Source organism: Manis pentadactyla, chromosome 9 (genome assembly GCF_030020395.1).
Source record: "Manis pentadactyla isolate mManPen7 chromosome 9, mManPen7.hap1, whole genome shotgun sequence".
NCBI classification, from domain to species: domain Eukaryota; kingdom Metazoa; phylum Chordata; class Mammalia; order Pholidota; family Manidae; genus Manis; species Manis pentadactyla.
This window is the reverse complement of record NC_080027.1, coordinates 92,020,636-92,048,106: the sequence shown is the minus strand read 5'-3', so window position 1 is coordinate 92,048,106 and position 27,471 is coordinate 92,020,636. Positions and strand designations below refer to the sequence as shown.

Sequence of the window (27,471 nt, the reverse complement as noted above, 5' to 3'; positions counted from 1 at the left end):
GGAGACCAGAGAAGGCTGTGCAGTGGGTACACAGAGCAGGAGGGAGACTATGGTGGAGAAGGACAAGGGCAGGGGGCAGAGAGAGAGGGCAGAAAGAAGGGCAGGCTGGAAGAGTCTGTACTGTTTAGGTAAATTTGCTAAATTCAGTGAGTTGCTCTTTCTGCAGACTGACTGAGGCCTATGAAAGATCCTCTCCAGAGGAACACTGCATCTGTTTTTGCCAAGTGCCCCCAAGTCTCACTGGCTTGCAAGTAGTTATTTCTTAATTTCTTGACTGGAGCTGTGTAGGTGAAGCAGGAGACCCCCAATTTTCAAGGAAGCTCCTAAAGCAGCCCAATCAGAAACACCCCTGGGCCTACCTAGGCCAACATGAGGATTGTTCTCAGTCCTCTTTTTATGGTGTGCAGCCCCTCTAAAGGTTCTAGCTTTATGCAGAGACATCAGCTTCAAAGACCAACCTCTCAGAGGCCCATAGTCCCTGCATGCATGTATGATAAATCTAAGTCCCTGGCTATTTCCAGTTCATGATCTCCATCCTAAAACACAGGGCTGATGCAGCATCTGTTTATACACTATACATAGTATTTCCTAGTGGAAACCTATGGATCTACCTTCTTTCTTCAGTAAAAGCCCAGCTGGAAATCTGTTATATTCCCGCATATGTGTTAACATTGGTTGATTCCACTATCTCACCAGTACCAAAAATATTTTATAAAACTATCTATAACAGTTCTTGCTGGTTGTTAGTATATGCCTAATGCTAATAAGACCATATCCATGTTTTTCTCTACTTACTGCTCCTGATCTATTAAGGCTCAAGAAATCAAGTAATCAGATAATCCAGTCAACCCTTCTAAGAAATCCAGAGCAGAGAATTAGTAAAAGCTTAGTTGTCATCCCAGACATGAATTATGAAAGTGTAGCTCCTCCAGCAACCTTAATACCTAAAATTTTCCTACCATATATAAACTTACCAATACTTTCAGAACTATTTACACCTCTAGCCCCATACACCATACCTTTGGCAGAAAATGAATTCCTTAAGCATACAATCTGCTACTTAAGTGGTATTTCACATTTTTGCTTGTCCTAAATTTACTTTAGATTCCAAAGCCTAGTTATTTGGAAGGCCACAAGATCTAACAACTGTTTGTAATGGAAAATTTCATATTTATATTTTTGTACAATTAGTTCTAAATCCTCATCTAAATTCAGGCTTCATAAAAGGTGGGAACATAAACCTACATCCAGTTTTTTCCAGAAACTACTTTAACTATAGCTTTAAACAACTATTTAATTTTACTGAATATACGAAGTCCTTCTGTAATATTAGATAACTTTAAGAATCTAAAAGGCCCTTACCTGATGGTCCTGAATCTTCCTGCCCACCACTCTGAATGTGTTGTTGCCTGTATGGTGATATATATGAACTCTGCTGAACCCAGTTGAGCCACCAGCTGGCACCCACTTCTTATTGGCATCATCATAAACCATCACAGCAGCTCTTGCCTGACAGATACTCTGTTCACTGTGAAAAATAAAATATGCAAACTTAAGGTATTTAAAATACGCTACATTTCCCACAGAGCCATATAAACCAGTTAGCCAACCTGGCAGTGAGTCAACAGTTGATGCTTTACCGGCTGCTAAATCAGCAGCCAGCAAGTCAGAGGCTTCAGTGTCCTCATGGGTAGTCTAGTGGGGAAGACAGACAAAAAAAAATCAAGTGTAATGAGGGACCAGGAGGAGATCAGGATCCATGAAAAGCACTTAGACAAGCAACCTGAGAAATGTTCTCTTCTAAATTTGAGTGTCTAACACATTCATGAAACTGAATATAACTAACACGTATAAAGTAATCATGTGTTTGTGTGGGAAAATTATTTTTATCATCACGGTTGCTTCAAAGTCTATATAACAAATTCTGGCTCTTATCGCCCCCTTGAGATAGGGAGTGGCCACAAATAATCAGTAGATAGCAAGGTGAAAGTCCTGGATGCCACTTGGGCAAGATAAAGTTAACATCCTGTGTTTTAAATTTCATTTAAAAATGAGATGATTTCTAAGGATCCTTCTGGATTTTAAACTCTAACCTTCACAGATAATTAAAGAAGAAAATACCAATCTCATGATAGAAACTTTAAACCTCTGCTTCAACTATTTGTTACCAAGTGAGACAGATACAGAAATGAATAAAATGTAGAGACGATCTTAATTTCGATTAAGTAATGGTTTCATCTTTTAAATATTCTAAATACTAATTCTATTTTTTTATTTCATATCATACTTTATTTTTACAAAAATCAAATATCAAAAGGGAGCAAAAAAAGAAAACAGGTACCTTATACTATTAACCTGGTTAAAATACTCCATCTCCACACAGAAGACCAATCTGGTGCTTAAGCAGGAGTAATGGAGATGCTTCTAAATAGCTCATCCAACACCATCTTTAATGAAAGCACTGCTCATTATACCAATTTTAGCGTCCAAGACTTTAAACAGTAAATCATGTGAGTTCTTCCCCATGAATTTTCACATCTTCAAGAATCAAAGTCACTTGCACAGCTTCCCCTCTTCTGCACATCTGCCCCACCTCTCAACAGTAATGAGTGTTACTCTCATCATGTGACATAATCACAGAAGATCATGGGAAATCTAAAGGGGTCACAGCACCTTTAAGCAGTAAAGACACTTAAACAATTTCCATTTGAAAGATTTTACAAAAACTAACTTGTACTAATATTTGTGTAGGTACAAACACTGAAATAAACCCAGTGGTAGTGGTAATGTCTTAATTTTCAGGCTGTACTGAAATTTTTTGGTAAAGTAGTTCTGGGAATAAACACAAGCCAGTGACTAAAGCCTTAATTATTTTTAAAAGCTTGATTAAAGAAGCACTGGTCAGCACAGCAATTGAAATCTCTCCATCACTTACAAGAGAAATACTTAAGTAACATTTACCTAAACTTATACAAAGATTACATGAAACAAGTTAAGGTAAAGCGCCCCTGTGGGTAAAATTGCAGTATTTCCACAATCTCTTGCCTGGCCCTAGTGCATCTCCATATTAGCAGGTGTTTCCAAGGGGTGAAGAGAAGTAGTCCATCTCCATATTAATATGTAATTACAAGAGGGAGCGAGAGCATACCTAGACCTGAGAGGTTGGGTGGGGGTCCTTTTTGTAGCCAGGTCATGAGAGACACAGGCCAGCAAAAGTGGACAACTGCTTGTAAGCAATAAATGGGTTTCTCCCACTTTATTTCTCCCTTTGACTGATTTCGGTCTCAAAGGTAATTTGCCACAGGCTGGGAGACAGATTCCCCCTGCCCAGTTATATCTGGGGTAGTTGGCAGGATCTCTGAACCGGAAATCTGTCTACATGGTTGCGACCCTTGGGTAGGCTGCCCTTAGAGATGGTGGGGAGGCCCTAGTGACTGCAGCAATGGAGGGTGCAGCTTCACCTGGGAGCCCTCTACCTGTGGGGCTTCCAATTGGAGCCCGTAGCGGGGAATTGGTCTAGGGTAAAACACCTCCTAGAGATGCTTTCTCAGAATTGGGGAAGGGTGGAGATAGCAGAAGCTGTGGAAGTAGCCCTCAGTGAGATAGAAGACTGCTTAGAGGCCGTGAGTGGTCATGTGCAGCCAGGACTGTGGGATGTCTTTTTCTTGAGATAATGGAAACAGTTATGGAGGAGAGAGACACTTCAGCATCGCCTGGAGGAGCTGGGCAATGACCTATAGGTTGCCCTTAAGAAAGAGAGACACTTATTGAGAGATGGGTGCAGTTCTGGAAGATAAGTTAGCAGCAGTGAGGGAGGAGGCAGCCAGAGAATCCATGTTGCAGGAGGCCATGGGGGAGAGGGAGGAATGAGTGGTGCCTTCAGCCCTGGAGATGGTAGAGGAGGTGCTGGGGGACGGGGGTAGGCAGTAGGGCCAAGGGCTGATCTGTTGCCAAGGCCACCACCCAAGGTACCTGCTTCTCCTGTATTAAAGGCCTGCCCTGTTGTAATCAAGAAAATAAAAACACAACAACTGCGTGCTCCTCAGGGGGAAGAGCCACCCCTCCCAAGGTTGTGGAGCACTCTATGCTTCACCCCTATACCCAGGATGAGCTGGCGGTGGACATGAGCATTCAGTTTCTGCTGAAGCCATCAGAATCCCTGCCTACATGGCTTTTGTGTCTCTGTGAATGGGGGTGGAAAACAGTGTTATGTCAGGTTCTGAAATGAGCAGACTGGCTTCCCTGACAACTCACCCTTCCCTCCGGCAGCAGTTCCAAAGTGGCTGTCACAATTCTGGCAACCAGGAACTTCTGGATCGGCTGACAGTAGCCATCAGAGCAGTTTGGTCTAATCAGGTGATTTACCATACTTACCTACTACCTGGAAAATGTATGCAGAGCTCCAGCAGGGGTTACAGGAGTTGGGCATAAAATATATAATCTATAATAAGGACCCCCAGGGCGTTGATGAGGAGTTGTTCCCCAAAGGAATGAGAAATCTGGTGCTCCATACAGCTCCCTCACCTCTCTTTGGGCCCCTAGTAACTGTTCTTGCCCCTGACATAGGGCAACCCATAAGTGAGGCTACTCATACTTTAGCAGATCTGGGGGAGGTTGAAACAGTAAGGGCACAGAAGGAAGTATGGGTATGACTGAAAGGAGAGGTGCAAAGGGCCCCGTGAAGGTCTCGAGGACCCAGATGTGGGATGGTTTGATAAAGATTGGGGTAGTGAAAGAAAAACTTGATGAGCAGCACAATAGGATCTTGTTAGAACTCAGGCACCAATTAAAGCCAGAGCAGCAGTTCCAGCCACTGAGGTTCAAGACAAGGAAGCCAGAGTCAAAGCCCCAAGCCAGACCCGTGTCCCTGCAAGACTTCCTGGGGAACAATACTTAGGCTCTGCCTGAGCCCTCACCCCCACAGGAGGATGATTGGGCATCGTGGTTTGACTGGGAGCAGTCAAGGTCCCCACTTTGAGGGACATGGTGGGGACCAGAGGCCACAGGTAGAATTGGCAATTCAATGGTCCCCCATGAATATACAATGGGTCCTTGTGCTAATGGACACAATAGCTGAATGTTCTCTGATTTATGGCAACTCTGAGTGTTTTCCTGGGACCCCTGCTGTGACAGACAGCACAGGGGTAAAGCAATTAGAGTGAAAAAAGCCCAAATCCCATTGGGAATAGGGTGTTTACCCCTAAAGGAGTATATACTGTGTACATTTCTCCCATCCCTGAATATATTTTGGGAGTGGATATCCTGCAGCGCCTGTGGTTACAGACCACTGCAGGTGAGTTCAGACTGAGGGTACATGTGGTAAAGGCAGTTCTGAGGGGACATGCTATTCACCCACCTGTAGCTCTGCCTGTACCTCAGCAGGTGACAAATACTAAGCAGTATAAATTGCCCAGGGAACACAAAGAAATTAGAGAAGCTCTACAGGAGTTGGAGATGGTGGGCATCATAAAGCCCACTCATAGTCCTTTTAAATCCCTGGTGTGGCCAGTGAAAAGGCCAGATGGCTCCTGGTATATGATCGTGGATTATAGGGAATTACATAAAGCCACACTCCCTTTGCATGCTGCTGTCCCCTCTATAGCAGCCCTTATGGACACACTCAGTCATGAACTAGGGATGTATCATTATGTAGTAGGTCTTGGTAATGCTTTCTTGTCTACTGACGTATTACAGGAAAGTCAGGAACAGTTTGCCTTCACATGTGAAGGCTGGCAGTGGACATTCACTGTCCTTCCACAGGGATACCTCCACAGTCCACCATCTGTCATGGACTTGTAGCTCAGGACCCAGCCCCATGGAAGAAACCACAACAATACAGCTGTATCATTACACTGACGATATTACGCTCAAGTCTGATTCTCTTGCAGATTTAGAAGGGGCAGTTCCTAAACTGCCACAACATCTACAGGAGAAAGGATGGACTGAGAACAGCACCAAGGTTCAGGGACCTGGTTTGTCTGTAAAGTTCTTGGGGGCTGTCCGATTGGATAAAACTAAAGTTATCCCAGAAGCAGTCACAGACAAGTCCATGCTTTCCCTACCCCTCCCTACCACTGTGGTTACAGACCACTGTAATACAAGAGTTTTTAGGTTTTGGGGCTACTGGAGAGTGTTGATCCCACACTTGATACAAATTCTGAAGCCCTTATACTGGTTGGTGTGAAAGGGCATCATGTGGGAATGGGATGAAACAGGTGCAGCTGCTTTTACTGCTGCTAAGTGAGCAGTCAAGGTTGTACAGGCCTTCGGTGTAATGGACTCATCAAGGCTCTGTGACTAGATGTTCAGGTAGCCGAAGATGGTTATGGATGGGGCCTTTGGCAGCAGCTTGAACAGACATGCTCACCTTTTGGATTCTGGTCACAACTATGGAAAGAAGCAGAGGTCTGGTACACCTTGACAGAGAAGCAACGGCTGCTGTGTACCACGCCTTGCTGGCTACAAAGCCCATCACTGGAACAGCTCTGACCAAAGTAATAACCACCTATCTAGGGTGGGTGTGAAACTGGACCCTAGGGCCATGGAGTGGCATGGCACAGATGTTTACACTGGCCAAATGGGGTGCATATTTACAGCAGCGTAGCACACTCTTTACTAGCCCCTTAAGTGGAGAACTCCAATGCTTACTGGGCCCGGTGATGTATACCAGTGGAAAGCAGGAAGAACTTGCTTTTATGCCATTGGTAGCTGAGAGTCCTTATCAAGAGGGAAAAGCCCCTATACCAGAAGATGCTTGGTATACAGATGGCTCCAGTAGTGGGCAGCCCCCGAAGTGGAGGGCTGTGGCTTCCCATTCTAAGACTGAGGCAATATGGATGGAGAATGGAGAGGGAAAGAGCAGTCAATGGGCTGAATTGCAGGTAGTATGGCTCATGATCACCCAGGAGCCCTCCCTTATACTTGTCTGCACTGTCTATCGGGGCTTGACCCTGTGGCTACCGACATGGTACCATGCCAACTGGATGGTTGGTCACCAGCCCCTTTGGGGGCAAGAGTTATGGCAAGACTTATGGGCCTCTGGTCAGACTAAGACTGTTACCATACATGATCATGAGACTGGCCATTTGCCTTTGCAATCCCCAGGGAATGATGAAGCAGACGCACTGGCCCAGGTGCGCTGGCTAGAAGGAAAGCCTGCCTATGATGTAGTCCAATGGTTACATCAGCATTTGTTGCATGAGGGGCAAAAGACAATGTGGGCTGTAGCCCCGTCAGTGGGGCTTGCCGTTGGCCTTTGACAAAATCAGCAGAGCCAGGAAGGAGTGCCTTGTGTGAACTAAGAGGGACTTACGCCAAGTTCAGCAGCAACATGGGATAATAGTAAAGGGGCCAATACCCCTTGTCAGGTGGCAGATAGACTATACTGAGCCTCCATCCATATCAGAAGGATATCGGTATGCCATGACTTGTGTGGACACAGATACTGGCCTATTGGTTGCTTTTCCTGTATGTTGTGCAGATCAGCAAAGCACCAAGAGGGGCCTACAGCGTCTCTTTGCAGCCTATAGATGACCACAGGTGATTGAGAGCGATCAAGGCACCCACTTTACTGGACATGCATTACAAGGATGGGTGCAGCAATTAAGAATAAAGAGAAAGTTTCATGTATCATATAACCCTACTGGGGCAGGCATGATAGAGAGGTACAACAGTTTGTTGAAATCTGGCCTTTAAGATCAGGAACAAGACAAGAATGCCCATTCTCCCCAGTTTTATTCAACATAGTTCTGGAGGTCCTACCCATGGCAATCAGACAACACAAAGAAATAAAAGGCATCCACATTGGCAAGGAAGAAGTTAAACTGTCCCTGTTTGCAGATGACATATTGTACATAAAAATCCCTAAAGAATCCACTTCAAAACTACTAGATCTAATATCTGAATTCAGCAAAGTTCCAGGATACAAAATTAATACACAGAAATCTGCTGCATTCCTATACACTAACAACGAACTAGCAGAGAGAGAAATCAGGAAAACAATTCCATTCACAATTGCATCAAAAAGAATAAAATACCTAGGAATAAACATAACCAAGGAAGTGAAAGACTTATACCCTGAAAACTACAAGACACTCTTAAGAGAAATTAAAGAGGACACTAATAAATGGAAATTCATCCCATGCTCTTGGCTAGGAAGAATTAATATTATCAAAATGGCCATCCTGCCTAAAGTCATCTACAGATTCAATGCAATCCCTATCAAAATACCAACAGCATTCTTCAATGAACTAGAGCAAATAGTCCTAAAATTCATATGGAACCACAAAAGACCCCAAATAGCCAAAGCAATCCTGAGAAAGAAGAATAAAGCTGGGGGGATTAGGCTCCCCAACTTCAAGCTCTACTACAAAGCCACAGTAATCAAGGCAATTTGGTACTGGCACAAGAAGAGACCCATAGACCAGTGGAACAGAATAGAGAGCCCAGATATAAACCCAAGCATATATGGTCAACTAATATACAATAAAGGAGCCATGGATATATAATGGGGAAATAACAGCCTCTTCAACAGCTGGTGTTGGCAAAACTGGACAGCTACATGTAAGAGAATGAAACTGGATCACTGTCTAACCCCATACACAAAAGTAAACTCAAAATGGATCAAACCCCTGAATTTAAGTCATGTAACCATAAAACTCTTAGAAAAAAACACAGGCAAAAATCTCTTGGACATAAACATGAGCAACTTCTTCATGAACATATCTCCCCGGGCAAGGAAAACAAAAGCAAAAATGAACAAGTGGGACTATATGAAACTAAAAAGCTTCTGTACAGCAAAGGACACCATCAGTAGAACAAAAAGACATCTATAGTATGGGAGAATATATTCATAAATGACTTATCTGATAAGGGGTTGACATCCAAATTATATAAAGAGCTCATGCACCTCAGCAAACAAAAAGCAAATAATCCAATAAAAAAATGGGCAGAGGATCTGAACAGACATTTCTCCAAAGAAGAAATTCAGATAGCCAACAGACACATGAAAAGATGCTCCACATCACTAATCATCAGAGAAATGCAAATTAAAACCACAATTAGATATCAACCTCTCATCAGTTAGGATGGCCACCATCCAATAGACAAACAACAACAAATGTTGGTGAGGTTGTGGGGAAAGGGGAACCCTCCTACACTGCTGGTGGGAATGTAAACTAGTTCAACCATTGTGGAAAGCAGTATGGAGGTTCCTCAAAAAACTAAAAATAAAAATACCATTTGAGCCAGGAATTCCACTCCTAGGAATTTACCCTAAGAATACAGCAGCCCAGTTTGAAAAAGACAGATGCACCCCTATGTTTATCGCAGCACTGTTTACAATAGCCAAGAAATGGAAGCAACCTAAGCATCCATCAGTAGATGAATGGATAAAGAAGAGGTGGTACCTATACACAATGGAATATTATTCAGCCATAAGAAGAAAACAAATCCTACCATTTGCAACAACATGGATGGAGCTAGAAGGTATTATGCTCAGTGAAATAAGCCAGGTGGAGAAAGACAAATATCAAATGATTTCATTCATCTGTGGAGTATTAAGAACAAAGAAAAAACTGAAGGAACAAAACAGCAGCAGACTCACAAAACCCAAGAATGGACTAACAGTTACCAAAGGGAAAGGGACTGGGGAGGATGGGTGGGAAGGGAGGGATAAGGGGGAATAGGGAGCATTACGATTAGCACACAATGTAGCAGGAGGGGACACGGGAAAGGCAGTATATATAGAGAAGACAAGTAATGATTCTATCACATCTTACCACACTGATGAACAGTGACTGTAATGGGGTATGTGGAGGGGACTTGGTAATAGGGGGAGTCTAGTAACCATAATGTTGTTCAAGCAATTGTTCATTAACGATTCCAAAATAAAAAAATAAACAAATCAAAAAATCAAAGAGAAAAGCTTTTTAAAGAAAATGAAGATCTAAACAAGCAGAACAAAAAATACAAAAATTTTATAATCTTTATACTACCATTCTATCTGCATTGTAACAAGCCTAAAAATGAACAAACTGGTCAGAAGTCTTCAACGTTGTGAGTCAGTAAAGTAATTATGCAAATGATTAAATTAGCAAATTACTCAACTATAGTTTTGTGAAGATCAGGCACTAAATTAGCTTTAAACAAAATTTTCACTTTATGACCAAATGTAACTGGTGTATATATACCTCATCTTTCTGTACTAATTTTTTTAATGAAATGTGGCATTAGAAGGCTAGAAACAGCTGTTTGTTTGTTTTTAATATAAAAACAGTGGCGCTACATGACAATTTCGTGGCTTTGCCAGATAATTTATCCCTAAATATAGTCAGATTTCCTGAACAGGTACATAGGATGGTAGAGAATGTTTGCCAAAGTCTGTTCTTATGGATACCTGTGACTGAAGCTTCTTGCTGGTATTTAAGCACACTGAGGACTGCTTGGCTATTTCTGTATATATTGAGATGGCAATAAAGCCATGCCTCAGACACAGCAAAACAGTAACTTCCTTTCAGACATCACTGATTAATCAAAACTTGTCAAATAAACTATGACAGCACATAGTAGGTACTCTTTAAGTATTTGTTCAGTACATAACTTCATCTAATAAAATCCTACTCATCAGAAGGACTCTGAGGAGATATCTGAGCCACAGGAAGGGGCTGGGATTGTACTCCAAGCATACTGGAAAGCCACTCCAGGGCTTTCAGCAGAACAGAACTTAAAAGATGATTCTAGCTACTATGTACAAAATGGATTTGAGAAGGTGGCACAGAAATGAAGAATGGAAGCATGATTGCCCATGAGATGTCTGTATGATGAGACCAGCCTGGACTAGAAAGGGAGAGAGAAGCACATGGGATATTTGGCTGACCCTTCAACAACGCAGAGATTAGCGATGCTGATCTCCTGTGCAGTTGAAAATCTGCATATAACTACTGACTCCCTAAAAACCTAACTGCTATTAACAGCCAATTGCTGACCAGAAGTCTAACCAATAACATGAACAGTGGATTAACACATTTTGCATATGTTCTATTATATGCTGTAATCACACAATAAAGTCAGGTGGAGGAAATGCTTTTTCAAATTGTTACAAATCTCCAAAACATTTTCCAACATATTTATTGAAAAAAATCCATACATAAGTGGACCCAGCTTGCTAATACTTGGAGGCGGCAGGCAGCTGCTTGCTAGTCACAATTAGGTGCTGCCATAGCCACTGATTGAGCGAAACAGGAAGAACAGTGTGAATGCCACCACAGGCAGGTACAACTCATGACAGCAAAATGATTTCCTGCAAGGCAAGAAAACCACCTGGGAAACAGCTCCAAATATGTAGAAAAGCAAAACTTACTGTAATTACAGACCACATGGTTTTGTATGTATCATTCACCTTCCTAAGAAATACTAAGATTAAAAAATAATATAAAATAAAAATGTCAACATGTCCCCACTAAATTCTTTATCCCACATCAGTATTTATGTGCCAAATAAAAGTAAAATCTAACATAACAACTGACCCACAGTCACCAAAGAAAACAATCAGCATATCTAAAGCAAGAAGCATGTTCCAGAAACTGTTTCAGCAAATTTGCAGGGTTATCCTCTAAGTTGAAACACTGGGACTGAACACTGGGAGAAATCATTAGGTTAAGTAAAATGCTGAGCAAGTACCACAATGGAGACACTTACATGCAATCATGCATGTTTAGGAATAGTGAAAGTGATCATTTTAAGGTTTTTATGTTGCTATTTGACTTTAATGAGGAATACCTTACTTAAAGTATAGAATCTGCAAAATTCTGTAACTATGATTTGACCAACAAAAGAACCTGTCAATAACATAGCAGGAGAGACAGGAATGATAAAATGAAAATGCACAGTTTCAGTATTCTTAGAACCACAAGAGAGAGGAGAAAACAAGGGTGGAATTTCTAAGAGTTTGTGGAGAGAAATGAAAGTGAAATCAGATTGGGCAGGATGTAAACAGAGAGAAAAGCAACTGCTAGGGGAATATCTTGAATGCAAGCCTGCACATGCCGGAGACCTGGTCTGATAAGGAGCACGGGCACATCCATGCCCGCTTGCCTTCCCTGTGATGCAAAGACTAGCCAGCAAAAATAAAACAAATCTACTTTGAAAGATTAAAACTGTTTCAGGACACTGAACTCTACAACTATCCATACATAAATATTTTCAGAGCCTATATACTATCAAAGTATTGCTGCACTACAAGCACAAAAATCTTAACAAAATCAGAGAGGGAAAACGTACTATACATGGATTACTATCTATGGTATCTAGGACAGACTGACATACTCCCACTTAGTCACAGTCATAAAGAACCCAGTCTCTATATTATGACAGATCTAAAACCCAGGGACAGTTAAGTGACTTAGGTAATTAACCACTGAGCTATCACTGCAATGATGTTACTAGTAAATGAAAATAAATACTAACATGAACATAACACTAAGTGCCACACACTGTTCTATGTGCTCAGCCTTATTAATTCATTTATCTACTCACCAACCTTATTTCATAAATACTTGTTAATATTCCTATTTGAGAGACAAGAAATTGAGAGAGTGGTAGAAATGGGAGTCAAGCAGCCAGCTGGCTTCAGAGTCTGGACTCATGACGACTCTACTTGAATCAGAGAGTTAGAACCTGCCTATCAATTACATTAGTTCCAAAAATTACCTCCTCACTAAGCTTTCTATTATTTCTGCATCATACATCATATTTAATTTTAAGGTAAGTGAAGGGAATTTAGTATAGTTGATATACAATATTATACTAGTCTCAAGTATACAACACAGTGATTCAACAGTTATATACATTATTAAATCTTCACCCAACTCCTGTAGTTACTGAAAATATCACCTCATAACAAAAAACATGTCTACCCTACCACAGTTTTTTAAAGATATCAGTACAGATCATATGCATGTCCTTCAGGAAAAGTGTCCTTCAAATAGAATCTGAATCTCCTTCAAAGGGTTGCAAGAAGACAAAAATCTGTCACAACATTTTAGGCATCAAACTAGATAGATACACTTACACAATGAAAAATATATAAATATAACATGATTATTAAAACAAGTCATATGATAGAACAGAAACCACCATTCCATTATTTTAAACTACTCTGATTTTGTTACTACACAATATATCAGTTTAGCATCATAGGGAGTACATGAACTTTAAAATATATTAGCCAATTTGAGGAATACAGCCCTTTTTCAAAAAGAATAGGTAAAGAAGAGTAATATGAGAATTTCAGCTATTCTGATCCAACTAAGTGTAGAAAAGTACTGGCTAGGAAATTTAAATTTCAGCCTTGAACTACACAAAAAAGATCCTTTCAAATAAATTTTAAAAAAGAAGGTTAACTATGAATACAGATTGAGCTGAGGGGTGACACTGTAAGCATTTACTAACATCTCCCCAACTAAATGGGATGGCAGGGACCATGTATTACCAGCCTATCATTTACATTAACTAGGAGGTTAGCTCCTATTTAGTAGGAGCTTGCTAAATTTCTGCCAAATCAAATGCTTCATGTAAGATGAAGTGTTAATTTTTTTAAAGGTACAACATAAGAAAGTTCCATTTTATGGCCAAGTTCTAGACAGTTACAGTTGCCAGAAATCTCACCTTTACATAAGTGGCTACCTTACTGTCTCTAATTTTCCTAAAATTGGACATATCTATATTATTATCAGAACACATTATAGAAAATGTGAAAAAGGTCAGCAGACCTAATAAAATCTGGTAAGTAGTTTATTACTCAAACATCTCAGCATCTGAAATTAAAACACTGCATCAAAGTTAATTATTCTTTAAACCAGTTACTAAAACAAGATTCTTTATCAACTGGGCTTACCAATCTTCAATCACTCTTGAAGTCAAAAAACAACTTGGCAAAGATTTTACTTGGAAATTGAATGGTCAAAAGATGGCAGCATGAGAGGAGAGACAGAGGCTTCCTCCTAAAACTGGATACAACTAGAAAATATAGTTGGTGCAACTAATCCTGAGAGAGCAAAAGGAAAGAGGACAGCGCCAGACTGCATACACCTGGAGAAAAGAGCAGACACCACCAAACAGGGCACCAATACCCCTCCCGGCGACCCCCAACATTGCTTCAGGGGCTAAGCAGCTCCATAATAGAGCTTCTGGACACTAGAGGGCTCCATACACAAATATGAAATGCCAAAGAAACCTGGTCCAGAGTAAAATTATTAATACAACTCCCGAGAAAGATTTAAATGATATGGACCTCGTGACTCTTCCTGAAAGGGAGTTCAAAATAAAAATCATCAACATGCTAATGGAGGTACGGAAAGACTCAGGAATGAATTCAGTTGGAGATCCAATCGTTGAAGAGCACGATGTAGGGTATTAAAAGCAGGTTGGATATGGTGGAGGAGAAAATAAATGAAATAGAAACTAGAGAAGAGGAATACAAAGAAGCTGAGGTACAGAGAGAAAAAAGGATCTCTAAGAATGAAACAATACTGAGAGAACTGTGTGACCAATCCAAACGGAACAATATTTGCATTATAGGGATACCAGAAGAAGAAGAGAGAGAGAAAGGGATAGAAAGTGTCTTTGAGGAGGTAGTGGCTGAAAACTTCCCCAATCAGGGGAAGGACATAGTCTCTCAGGCCATGGAGATCCACAGATCTCCCAACACAAGGGACCCAAGGAAGACAACACCAAGACACATAGTAATTAAAATGGAAATGATAAAGGATAAGGACAGACTGTTAAAAGCAGCCAGAGACAGAAATAAGGAAAGCCCATCAGGCTAACATCAGACTTACATCAGACTTCTCAGCAGAAACCTTACAGGCCAGAAGGGAGTGGCATGATCTGTTTAATGCCATGAAGTACAAGGGCCTGGAACCAAGATTACTTTATCTGGCAAGATTACCATTTAAATTTGAAGGAGGGATTAAGCAATTTCCAGATAAACAAAAGCTGAGAGAATTTACCTTCCACAAACCTTCTCTACAGTCTATTTTGGAGGGACTGCTAAAGATGGAAGTGTTCCTAAGGTTTAATAGCTGTCACCAGAGGTAATAAAACCACAGTAAAGAAAGTAGAACAGCTAACTACTAAGTAAATGCAAAATTAAATTAACTATCTCCAAAGTCAATGAAGGAATAGACAAAAAGTACAGAATATGATACCTAATATATGAAGAATGGACGAGGAAGAAAAAGGAGGAGAAACTGTGTTTGTAACAGCATACTAAGTGAGTTAAGTTAGACTCTTAGATAGTAAGGAAATTAACCTTGAACCTTTGGTAACCACAAATTTAAGCGTACAATGGCAATCAGCACATACCTATCGATAATCACCCTAAATGTAAATGGGCTGAATGCCCCAATCAAAAGACATAGAGTTACTGAATGGATAAAAAAGCAAGACCCATCTATATGGTGCTTACAAGAGACTCACCTCAAACCCAAAGACATGCACAGACTAAAAGTCAAGGGATGGATAAAGATATTTCATGCAAACAACAGGAAGAAAAAAAGCAGGTATTGCAGTACTAGTATCAGACAAAATAGACTTTGAAACAAAGAAAGTGACAAGAGATAAAGAAGGACATTACATAATGATAAAGGGCTCAGTCCAACAAGAGGATAAGACCATTATAAATATATATGCAGCCAACACAGGAGCACCAGCATATGCGAAGCAAATACTAACAAAACTAAAGCAGGAAATAGAATGCAATGCATTCATTTTAGGAGACTTCAACACACCACCACTCACTCAAAAGGACAGATCCACCAGACAGAAAATAAGTAAGGACACAGAGGCACTGAACAACACATTAGAACAGATGGACCTAACAGACATCTATAAAACTCTACATCCAAAACCAACAGGATATACATTCTTGTCAAGAGCACATGGAACATTCTCAAGAATAGACCACATACTAGGTCACAAAAAGAGCCTCAGTAAATTCAAGAAGATTGAAATTCTACCAACCAACTTTTCAGACCACAAAGGTATAAAACTAGAACTAAATTGTACAAAGAAAGCAAAAGGCCCACAAACACATGGAGGCTTAACAAAATGCTCCTAAATAATCAATGGATCAACGACCAAATTAAAATAGAGAAAAGCAATATATGGAAACAAATGACAACAACACAAAGCCACAACTTCTGTGGAACACAGCGAAAGCAGCCTTAATAGAAAAGTATATATCAATCCAGGCATATTTAAAGAAGGAAGAACAAACCCAAATGAATAGTCTAACGTCTCAATTATCAAAATTGGAAGAAAAAGAACAAATGAGGCCTAAATTCAGTAGAAGGAGGGACATAATAAAGATCAGAGAAGAAATAAATAAAATTGAGAAGAATAAAACAATAGAAAAAAATCAATGAAGCCAATAGCTGGTTCTTTGAGAAAATAAACAAAATAGATAAGTCTCTAGCCAGACTTATTAAGAGAAAAAGAGAATCAACACACATCAATAGAATCAGAAACGAGAAAGGAAACATCACGACAGACACCACAGAAATACAAAGAATTATTAGAGACTACTATGAAAACCTATATGCTAACAAGCTGGAAACCTAGAAGAAAAGGACAACTTCCTAGAAAAATACAACCTTCCAAGACTAACCAAGAAAGAAACACAAAATCTAAAGAAACCAATTACCAGAAAAGAAACTGAAGCACTAATCAAAAAACCACCCAAGAAGAAAACCCCCAGGCCAGATGGATTTACCTCGGAATTTTATCAGACATACAGAGAAGACATAATAGCCATTCTCCTTAAAGTTTTCCAAAAAATAGAAGAGGAGGGAATACTCCCAAACTCATTCTATGAAGCCAACATCACCCTAATACCAAAACCAGGCAAAGACCCCACCAAAAAAGAAAACTACAGACCAATATCCCTGATGAACGTAGATGCAAAAATACTCAACAAAGTATTACCAAACCGAATTCAAAAATACATCAAAAGGATCATACACCATGACCAAATGGGATTCATCCCAGGGATACAAGGATGGTACCACATTCGAAAATCCATCAACATTATCCACTATATAAACAAAAAGGACAAAAACCACATGATCATCTCCATAGATGCTGAAAACGCATTTGACAAAATTCAACATCCATTCATGGTAAAAACTCTCAACAAAATGGGTATAGAGGGCAAGTACCTCAAAATAATAAAGGCCATATATGATAAACCCACAGCCAACATCATACTGAACAGTGAGAAGCTGAAAGCTTTTCCTCTGAGATCAGGAACAAGACAGGGATGCCCACTCTCCCCACTGTTATTCAACATAGTACTGTAGGTCCTAGCCATGGCAATTAGACAAAACAAAGAAATATAAGGAATCCAAATTGGTAAAGAAGAAGTTAAACTGTTACTATTTGCAGATGACATGGTACTGTACATAAAAAAAACCCTAAAGACTCTACTCCAAAGGTACTAGAACTGATATCAGAATACAGTAAAGTTGCAGGATATAAAATTAACACACAGAAATCTGTGGCTTTCCTATACACTAACAATGAACTAATACAGAAATCAGGAAAACAATTTCATTCACAATTTCATCAAAAAGAATAAAACATCTAGGAATAAACCTAACCAAGGAAGTGAAAGACCTATACCCTGAAAACTACAGGACACTCTTAAGAGAAATTAAAGAGGACTCTAACAAATGGAAACTCATCCCATGCTCTTGGCTAGGAAGAATTAATATCATCAAAATGGCCATCCTGCCCAAAGCAATGCACAGATTTGATGCAATCCCTATCAAATTACCAACAGCATTCTTCAACGAACTGGAACAAATAGTTCAAAAATTCATATGGAAACACCAAAGACCCTGAATAGCCAAAGCAATCCTGAGAAGGAAGAATAAAGTGTGGGGGATCTCACTCCCCAACTTCAAGCTCTACTACAAAGCCACAGTAATCAAGACAGTTTGGTACTGGCACAAGAACACACCCACAGACCAGTGTAACAGAATAGAGACTCCAGACATTAACCCAAACATATATGGTCAATTAATATACAATAAAGGAGCCTGGACATACAATGGGGAAATGACAGTCTCTTCAACAGATGGTGCTGGCAAAACTGGACAGCTGCAAGTAAGAGAATGAAACTGGATCACTGTCTAACCCCATACACAAGAGTAAATATGAAATGGATCAAAGACCTGAATTAAGTCATGAAACCATAAAACTCTTAGAAAAAAACAAAGACAAAAATCTCATGGACATAAACATGAGTGACTTCTTCATGAACATATCTCCCGGGCAAGGGAAACAAAAGCAAAAATGAACAAGTGGGACTATATCAAGCTAAAAAGCTTCTGCACAGCAAAGGACACCATCAATAGAGCAAAAAGGTACCCTACAGTATGGGAGAATATATTCATAAATGACAGATCTGATAAAGGGTTGACATCCAAAATATATAAAGAGCTCACGCACCTCAACAATCAAAAAGCAAATAATCCAATTAAAAAATGGGCAGAGAAGCTGAAACAGACAGTTCTCCAAAGAAGAAATTCAGATGGCCAACAGACACATGAAAAGATGCTCCACATCGCTAGTCATCAGAGAAATGCAAATTAAAACCACAATGAGATATCACCTCACACCAGTAAAGATCACCACCACCCAAAAGACAAACAACAAATGTTGGCAAGGATGTGGAGAAAGGGGAACCCTCCTACACTGCTGGTGGGCATGTAAATTAGTTCAACCATTGTGGAAAGCAGTATGGAGGTTCCTCAAAAAGCTCAAAATAGAAATACCGTTTGACCCAGGAATTTCACTTCTAGGAATTTACCCTCAGAATACAGGAGCCCAGTTTGAAAAGGACAGATGCACCCCTATGTTTATCACAGCACTATTTACAATAGCCAAGGAATGTAAGCAACCCAAGTGTCCATCAGTAGATGAATGGATAAAGAAGATGTGGTACATATACACAATGGAATATTATTCAGCCATAAGAAGAAAACAAATCCTACCATTTGCAACAACATGGATAGAGCTAGAAGGTATTATGCTCAGTGAAATAAGCCAGGCGGAGAAAGACAAGTACCAAATGATTTCACTCATATGTGGAGTATAAGAGCAAAGAAAAACTGAAGGAACAAAACAGCAGCAGAATCACAGAACCCAAGAATGGACTAACGGTTACAAAAGGGAAAGAGACTGGGGAGGATGGGTGGGAAGGGAGGGATAAGAGCAGAGAAAAAGAAAGGTGGTATTACGAGTAGCATGTGTAATGTGGAGGGGGGGCATAGGGAGGGCTGTGCAACACAGAGAAGACAAGTAGTGATTCTACAGCATCTTCCTATGCTGATGGACAGTGACTGTAATAGGGTTTGTGGGGGGGACTTGGTGAAGGCGGGAGTCTAGTAAACATAATGTTCTTCATGTAACTGTAGATTAATGATAACAGAATGAATTTAAAAAATTAATATAGCCTTACTAAAAAAAAAAGATTTAACTTGGTAAAGGTTAATGAAACAATCATCTACTTATATCTACCATTTGCATTTTTTTAACTCGTGGACACCTCTCTCATCTGCTACAGATCCGTTTTTCATCAAAATTAAAGTTAATTCTCTCCCATGCCCACCTTGGCTAGCAGTGTCAAAGCTCACTCCCAAAGCAGGAATGCAAAAAGGCATTTGTATACCAACACTCACAGCATTATTCAGAGCAGCCCATCCAATGACCATGGATGGATGGACAGATAAACATAATGTTGCCCATCCATGCAATGGAGTATCATTCAGCCTTAAAAGGAAGGAAATCCTGCACCTGCTACAACATGGATGGACCTTGAGGACAGTCGGCTCAGTGAAATAAGGCAGTCACAAAGAGCCAAAAGGTGTATGACTCCACTTACATGAGGTCCCTAGAGCAGTCAGACTCAGGGAGACAGAAAGCAGGAGGGTGGTTGCCAGGGGATGTGGTAAGGGAGGAACAGAACTGATTATCTAATGGGAAGAGCTGTGGTTTGGGAAGAAAAGAAAGTTCTAGAAATGGGTGGGGGTGATGGTAACACAACAGTGTGAATGCACTTAAGGCCATCAACTGTACACCTAAAAATGTTTAAAATAGTAAATTGTGTTATGTATATTTTACCACAATTTAAAACACATAATAGCTTTTAAATGTTAAGAAAATCTAAGAAAGTATTTTTGTCCATCAAAGAATAAAACTGTATTTATTAATCTCACTTGTATTTGGTTAAAGGTTGTATCTTATTACAAGTTTAAAAAAATTAATATAATAAAGAAAACATAGACAACGATAGTGACATTTCCCAGAGTTAATCCAACTTGTTATAATAAAAATTTTAAGTTTTATTATGCTACTTTGAAATGTTTCACTACTCTTACTTCTTTCTGTAAGACTCTCTTTAGGTTGCTACTCACAATTCATTGCTTCCTAGCTGTAAACTTTGGTTTTAAAATGTCTCACTGTTTTATGTTCCTGGTTCCTACTCTAAGAATACACTATAAGAAATAACATTTCTTCCTTCCTCCCAACAACAAAAAATGGCTCTCAATGTCCTCCACCTCCTGGTATTCATGCCCTTGTGTACTCTCTGCCCTCTTGTGTGGGCTGGACCAAGCAACTTGCTTCTATTCTACAGCACAAGTTACGGAATGTCATTTCCAAGGATAATTTACAAAAAGACAGTGGCTCCCATCTTGTGGGAAAGGCGCACATGACAAGGCCAAATGCCAAGAAGGAACTGAATGAGGCCTCCTCAGTCCACCAGCCTGCACCAGTACTGAACCAAACAATAGCAGCTGAACCAAAACAATAGCTACATGAATGAGCTTAGAAGCAGATTCTCCTCTGGAATGACCAGCGAGACAGCGGCCCTGGCCAACTTCTCAACAGCATCTGTTGAGAAACCCTGAGCCTGATACACCCCCACACATGCCCTCTTGCCTGTGCATAAGACCATGAACATCTTTTTCCCCCTATTAGTTTCAGGTGCACAACACAGAACTTGATATTTGTATATATTGCAAAATGGTCACTACACACACACAGTTACAAATACCTTTTCTTATGATAAGAACTCTTAAGATCCACTCCCTTAGCAACTTTCAAACATACTCAAACATATAAAGTATTATATTGACAGTACTTTAAGTAAACTTCTTAAAAGCCAAAATGATCTCACATTTCACATGCCCCACAGCACTTAGCACACAGTAGACAGTGTACAGGGCTCATATTTTTATCTAGCCATGCATTCTTTTTAAATTGGACTTGCAATTTTCAAAGATTAATTCTGATGTACTAGCAAACCTAACCCCTCATTAAACAGTATGCTAGTTCACAAAAAGCAGACATTAGAAATGGTCACAGAAGGAAGAAACACAGGGAAACACTTCACTTGCCAACACAAACCTCCCCATCCTAGCAAATCCTCCCATTAACAAGTTTTTCTCAGAGCAGTACATTAGAGATTACTTAACCTATTTCCTTAATTTTTGCCTCACATTATTTTCATTGGTTGCACGACAGAGTCACCCAAAGTACTCCCAAGCCCTGCTTAGTTAAAAATACCAAGCATGGATGTTTCTAGCTACACGGACAGAAGATGGGGCCAGGTGAGACAGACCTAGAAGTAAAACCAGGTGAGGGATGGCAGACTGGGGTTTCACTTCTTTTTCTTATAGTCTCAGTTTACAAGATCATTAATTTCCTGAGGTAATTCAAGGACATGTGTGATCAATGTGGCAAAAGACAAGCACCTCATGCAGAGAATGGAAGCAGAGCACTGCAGATCTCAACCTCGTTTTTCTCAGAAAATCTATGCTTCTGGAGAAGTAATGGCCACATGAGCTCCTATCCAAATGAGAGTCCCATAGATAAAACTATAAACTCCGGATAAAGTTCATAGAACTATGTGAAAGTACTAAGGAATGACAGAAGGGAGTCAACTTTGGTAAGGAAGGAGAGTTCCCTGATCTCTGCAGCATTTAGCCTGAAGACAGATCACAGTCTGTGCTACAAGAGAGGGCTCAAACTCCGACAGAAAACCCCCAAGTCTTGCTCACTTAAAGAACCGAAGGATAGAGTTCAGGGCAATCCACAGGTGCTGCAGAACTGGAGGATAATCCTAGAGTAACAGTGGGACTGCGGGAGGGTGTGCAAAGGTGAAATTTTGTGTACATACTCTGCCTAATCTCCCCAAGACCTCTGAACTACACATGTGCAGGGCACTGTCTAAGCACCCTAGCTAAGGCTAAAAGAAGTGAACTAAAATCTGCTGCCCAAGAGACAGAATTCACAGTTCAAGTTCACCAAGTTATTTGCCTGCTATAACAAAACCATCAACATTCTTTGGAGGACTGCAACAGAACACAGAGGCTCCTCAGCACAGCACTCACAGGACCCACAACGTAACTGAGACGTACTCAACATTCTCCAGAGAAAAGACGGTTAGTTAACGGAGCCCAACCACACCATGCCAACCAGTGCTGGCTCTGAAGGCAGCTACTGTAACTATGTTCAATAATATTAAGTAAAATATGCTTATAACAGAAAGACAGGAAGCACCAGAGGAATTTTTTTAAGTGCCAAATGAAAATTCTACTACTGAAAAATACATATTTTTTCCTTATTATTAAAATTAAAAATTCTCTGGATGGGCTTAAAGCAGAATGGAGAGAGCAGACGACAGAACTGGTAAACTTTGTATCAACAGGATGTAGCCAATCAAAAGATAAGAAGGAAAAAAAATTGGGGAAACAATGAGAAGTAGTTCAGGGACCTGTGGGAGTATTATCAACAGGTCCAATGGACATCTAAGAAGAATCTGGGACAAAAGAAGTGAAGCATAAAAAACACAGAAGTAACCATGGGTAGGCATTCTATAGTCAAAGATAAAAAGAAATGCTTGAAACAGCCAGAAAAAATGAAACTTATATACAGGAGAACAATTCAGATGACCATGGTCTTCTCCAGAAATGAGACCAGAAGACAGTAAAACAGCATCTTTAAAGTGCTAACATACAAAACTGTCAATTCAGAATTCTACATCCAGGGAAAATATTCTTTAAAAATGAAGGCAAATAACAGCAATTATCTACTGGGCAGTGGGTGAAAATGAGGTGACATAAGACGGGCTTCAAGGAGCTCTGCCTTCACCCCCAGGATTTTCTGTATCTCAGAACAGTTTTGGGTTTACATGTGTCTGCGTTTGTCAAAATTTACCCAGTGGCCTATTGTGCTGTGTGTATTTTACCACAAGAGGAAAATAAATTGTATCACTGAACCCTAGTTAATGATATACATCCTGAAGTACTTAGGAAGTGGGCTGATGACTACAAGTAATACACCTAAATAAAAGTTATATAAACTCACATATATATGGATGGAAAGGTAGGTATGTGATAAAGTAAAATGCTAATGAACAGACTAGACTGGTGGATGTCAGAGGCAGGGGTTGGGGGATAAGATGGGTGAAAGGGATCAAAATGTAAAAATTTGCAGTTATAAGATAAATAAGTTTCATACTGCTGAAAAATTAAAATCCTGAACAATGTTTTTTTTTTATATTGAGGAACACACAGTAAAATCACAAATCTCAGTGTACAACTCAATGAATTTTGACATACATATATATACACACACACACACACACAGTCACGTAACCATTGCCCAAATCAAGATATTAAACATTCTTATTTTATTTGTTCCCCTCTCACCTATTTCACCCATCCACCCATTCCCTCCCTTATGGCCACCACCAGTCTGTTCTCCGTGTTTACAAATCTATTTCTGTTTTGTGTGTTCATTTGTTTTTTGATTCCACACACAGGTGAAATCATCCAGTATTTGTCTTTCTCTGAATCCTGAACATTTTAAAAAATGTTAATAGGAGAATCTAGACAAAGGATTATATTTTTTCACTGAATAATTCAACCTTTCTGTATGTTTGAAATTTCCCATAATAAATTTCTGGGTGGAGAATTAACCAAGTGTCCTTTCCTGTTCTTTCCATCTCTATAAAGGAGCTAATTATACCAAGGCTTCAAACCTATAATGAAAATTATGTAATGTAGTATATTTTTATATCTTCATTAATAAAAAGGAAAGACAAAAGAATGGCATGTTTTATTAATACATACTCATTCAAATAAGTACTCTAAAAATTCCAAGCTGAATGAATTGAGAAGCAATATGTAGATAAAAATAATCAAATTTTGGGAGGTTGTGTAATGACTTCCTTCCCTTATCACTCAAAACACACATACACAGAAGCAGGACTTAAAAATCCATACTCACAGCTTCAACAAATACCTGTTAAAAAGAGCCAAAAAGGTATTTACAGCCTATAGTTCTTTCCTGAGCTCCAAACCCACAAAGACAACTGCCTAATATGTATTTCCACCTAATTATCACAAACATACTGCAAAAACAACCTATTTTCCTCCCTTATCCTATCTCCTCCTTCATCCCTATTTCAAATCCCAGTCAAAGGACTAAAAACCCTACTGTCTGGCCCCAGCTAGAGATATGAATGCTACTCTAGACTGCTTCTCTGCAGTCACTGGTCACCAGGCCCTGTCAATTCCACCACTCAAATGTCTCTACTGCCACCCCATCCCATGTGATCCACTGCCACTGTGTTAACACATTCTTTCTTTCCTGGATTACTAACAGGGCCTCCAAAAGGGCTCTCTTGCCTCTGCCCTCTTCTGTTGGAAGCCCCATAATCAGCACTTCCTCAACAAGGATAAGCATCTTACTATTACCAGGGAAAGACAATGTCCTACTATTTCTGCATAGGACAGTCTAGTTAAGAATATTTTATCAGGATCTTTTATAAAATAGATTTATATTTCTGTTGGCTTCATTAATCTAATTTTCAGGTAAACTGTTAAAGACAGTTTATTCACATTACCACATCACTTCTGTTGTTAAAACCAGATGACAATGAGATCTTAGATTTCATTATGGAACCTTTGCTAAGCATGTATGTTACCAAAATCATTGATATATGGAATGTAACTTTTTTTCTCATTCATCTTATAATTCAACATAGCTTCAAATTTTTGAGATCCTAACGGCAGTACTGTATTTACAGAGGGGTTATAGCTTTAGAAGCCCTAGAGCATGGGAGTGAAGGATACAGAATCTGCAGTGAAACCCCAATTCCAGCTGTCATTCTGGTCACACAATTGTGTGACGTTAAACAAGTTATTTAGCTTCTAAGTCTCAGTTTCCTGATTTCTAAAGTGGAATAAAAATAGTACCTACCTCATAAAACTGTTCCAAAAACAAAATCACATATATAAAGCACTTCAAGTATTTGGCACATGGTGGGCACACCACAATGTTAGCCATCATTTCATCAGCACTGAGATCACTTCAGTAAATGAGGACAGCAAACAGACCCAACTCCAGAACCACAGGTTAACACACTACCTTACAACTGCAGCACACCCTTATTTAACCCTCGACGTGTTGAAAGACAAACCCAAAGATCCACAGCACGCACGGAGTCATCCTCTGACAGATTCAAGAACTGGAACTCCCCACTCTGCCAGCTGGTGAGTGGAGAGGGAGCCTCCTACCATTTACATTGCCAATGAAGCTTTCCTCATTTTTACTCACCCTGGGGAACCCATTCTATGCTGTGGCTATTATATTACAGGCTGCAGTGTTTACATATGACTCTGGGATCATAATGGCCTTGAAGTATCACAAGTATACAGCTGCAAATGGTTGCTACTTTAGCACGTCTGTGGGACTGGAATATAATTCTAATTCCTTGTTTCAATTTACATTAACTGCTGTTGCATGTGATTTAATAAGGATTATGGACTCTTCAAATTCTAAGAACTTGCTTTTTGTTCACTTTTAATATTTGAATTAAAAGTCAACTTAAAGATACAAATGAATATAACATCCATGTACAGTGGATACTTACTCAAACTAAATCAATACACTGCGCGGCTCATGCTTAAAATAACCACTGAGGAAAGCATGGTTTTCCCATTATCCTAAGGAAGCCCTTAATTTCCCAAGAATATTTCTTGGACATTTATGGTTCCAGACCAGATTTTCATATAGTTTGGCCAACACATTCAACATCACTAGCTGCCAACTCCTGCTCAATACTCCTTTATAGAAGTTGTGAAATTCTGTCCTGAAAAGGTCTGCCCACTACAGCTCAGAAAGCATATCCTCTCCTCTTTCTCCATATATAGGTCCTCTATACAGACAAGAATTCAGCCCTTCAACATGACATACCAGATCACTCTTGTCACAAACTGACTAAATCAAGTAAGGTCATTACATTTTAGTTCTGAGTGCCAGACTATGTGACTACCATACAACAAAAATTCCAGAAAATACTGAAGATTATAAAAGACAGCTACCAGGAGACCTTCAACACAATGTCCTAAAGAAGTCTAGGCGCGTTGAAGAGCCTATGGCACATTTCTTGAAAGTTTCATGTTTCATGCTAAAACGTTAATGAGTATTCTGCAATTCATTCCATTATATGGTCTGTTTTAATATGGTCTTCTCCCCAAAAAAATCTTTCAGCAAAATTGATGCTCCAGGTAGATATGCCTCATTTGTCTTAGGGTCTGCTGCATCCACAAGCACACTGCAGCCTGTCCCCGAGGGGTTGCAAGCACCCCAGTGTGAGATAGAAGGATCAAGAGAGCTGTAAAAGTGCTAGGCAAGGAAGCCTGGATTGCAGGTGAGCACTGAAACCATGCAGGCATCAGGAGCACAACAGTAGACAGGCAGAAAGTCAGCAGTGGTGCGATCGTCACTGACAACAGAACAAACAGGGTAAAAGCTAAGAGTGGCATAGGCATCACTAGCATTTGACGTTTTGTTCGCAGGCTTTGGCAGGGTGTTCTGAAAGTAATTACAGCACGGCACGATCGAAGAGAATACTGGCTGTAACCTGAAAAACAGCAGCCAGCTTTTACCATTTGTCTCATCCAGATACAAACTGCATGACATTCAGGAGACTGTGGCGTGTCTTGCTTGTGCTGTGCTCCTGCAAATTGTAAAACGGTAATTATTACATGTTTTTTTAAAAAGTGCCTGACCAGAAGGCCTTAGCACTGTGCTTTTCTGGTAATATCAACCAAATAGTTACTGACAACCAATGGTTGCTTTGCAGAACAAACTGTTTGCTGCAACCCACGGAAGGACTTACAGCCCTCCAGTGCGCATCCACTGTTCTTAGACAGCATGAGCCATAAAAATTCTTGCTGACCTACCATCTGAAGAAGCTGAAGTGAGTGCATACAAGGAGGTGAAGATGGAAATGCAGAGATGATTTGTCATCAAGAACCAATTACCTTGCTTCTCTGGCACATTTTAGGTTCAAAGTTGAAGGCCTATTTGCTCTTAAATGGCTGCAAAAAGTGA

General features: G+C 39.9%; 1 protein-coding gene across 8 annotated transcripts in view; it reads right to left on the bottom strand.

Annotated features, from left to right (window-relative positions):
* Positions 1–27,471, bottom strand: part of ENAH (ENAH actin regulator) — a 195,388-nt gene that overhangs the window by 83,306 nt on the left and 84,611 nt on the right. For 7 of the 8 annotated variants that reach the window (XM_036900853.2, XM_036901054.2, XM_057507810.1 and 4 more), the window contains exon 2: positions 1,363–1,528. In XM_036900853.2, the coding sequence (XP_036756748.2) occupies positions 1,363–1,528 (166 nt within the window). Of the gene's footprint in view, positions 1–1,362; positions 1,529–1,610; positions 1,702–27,471 lie in introns of those variants that run through there. The other variant, XM_057507813.1, reaches the window with a different exon arrangement.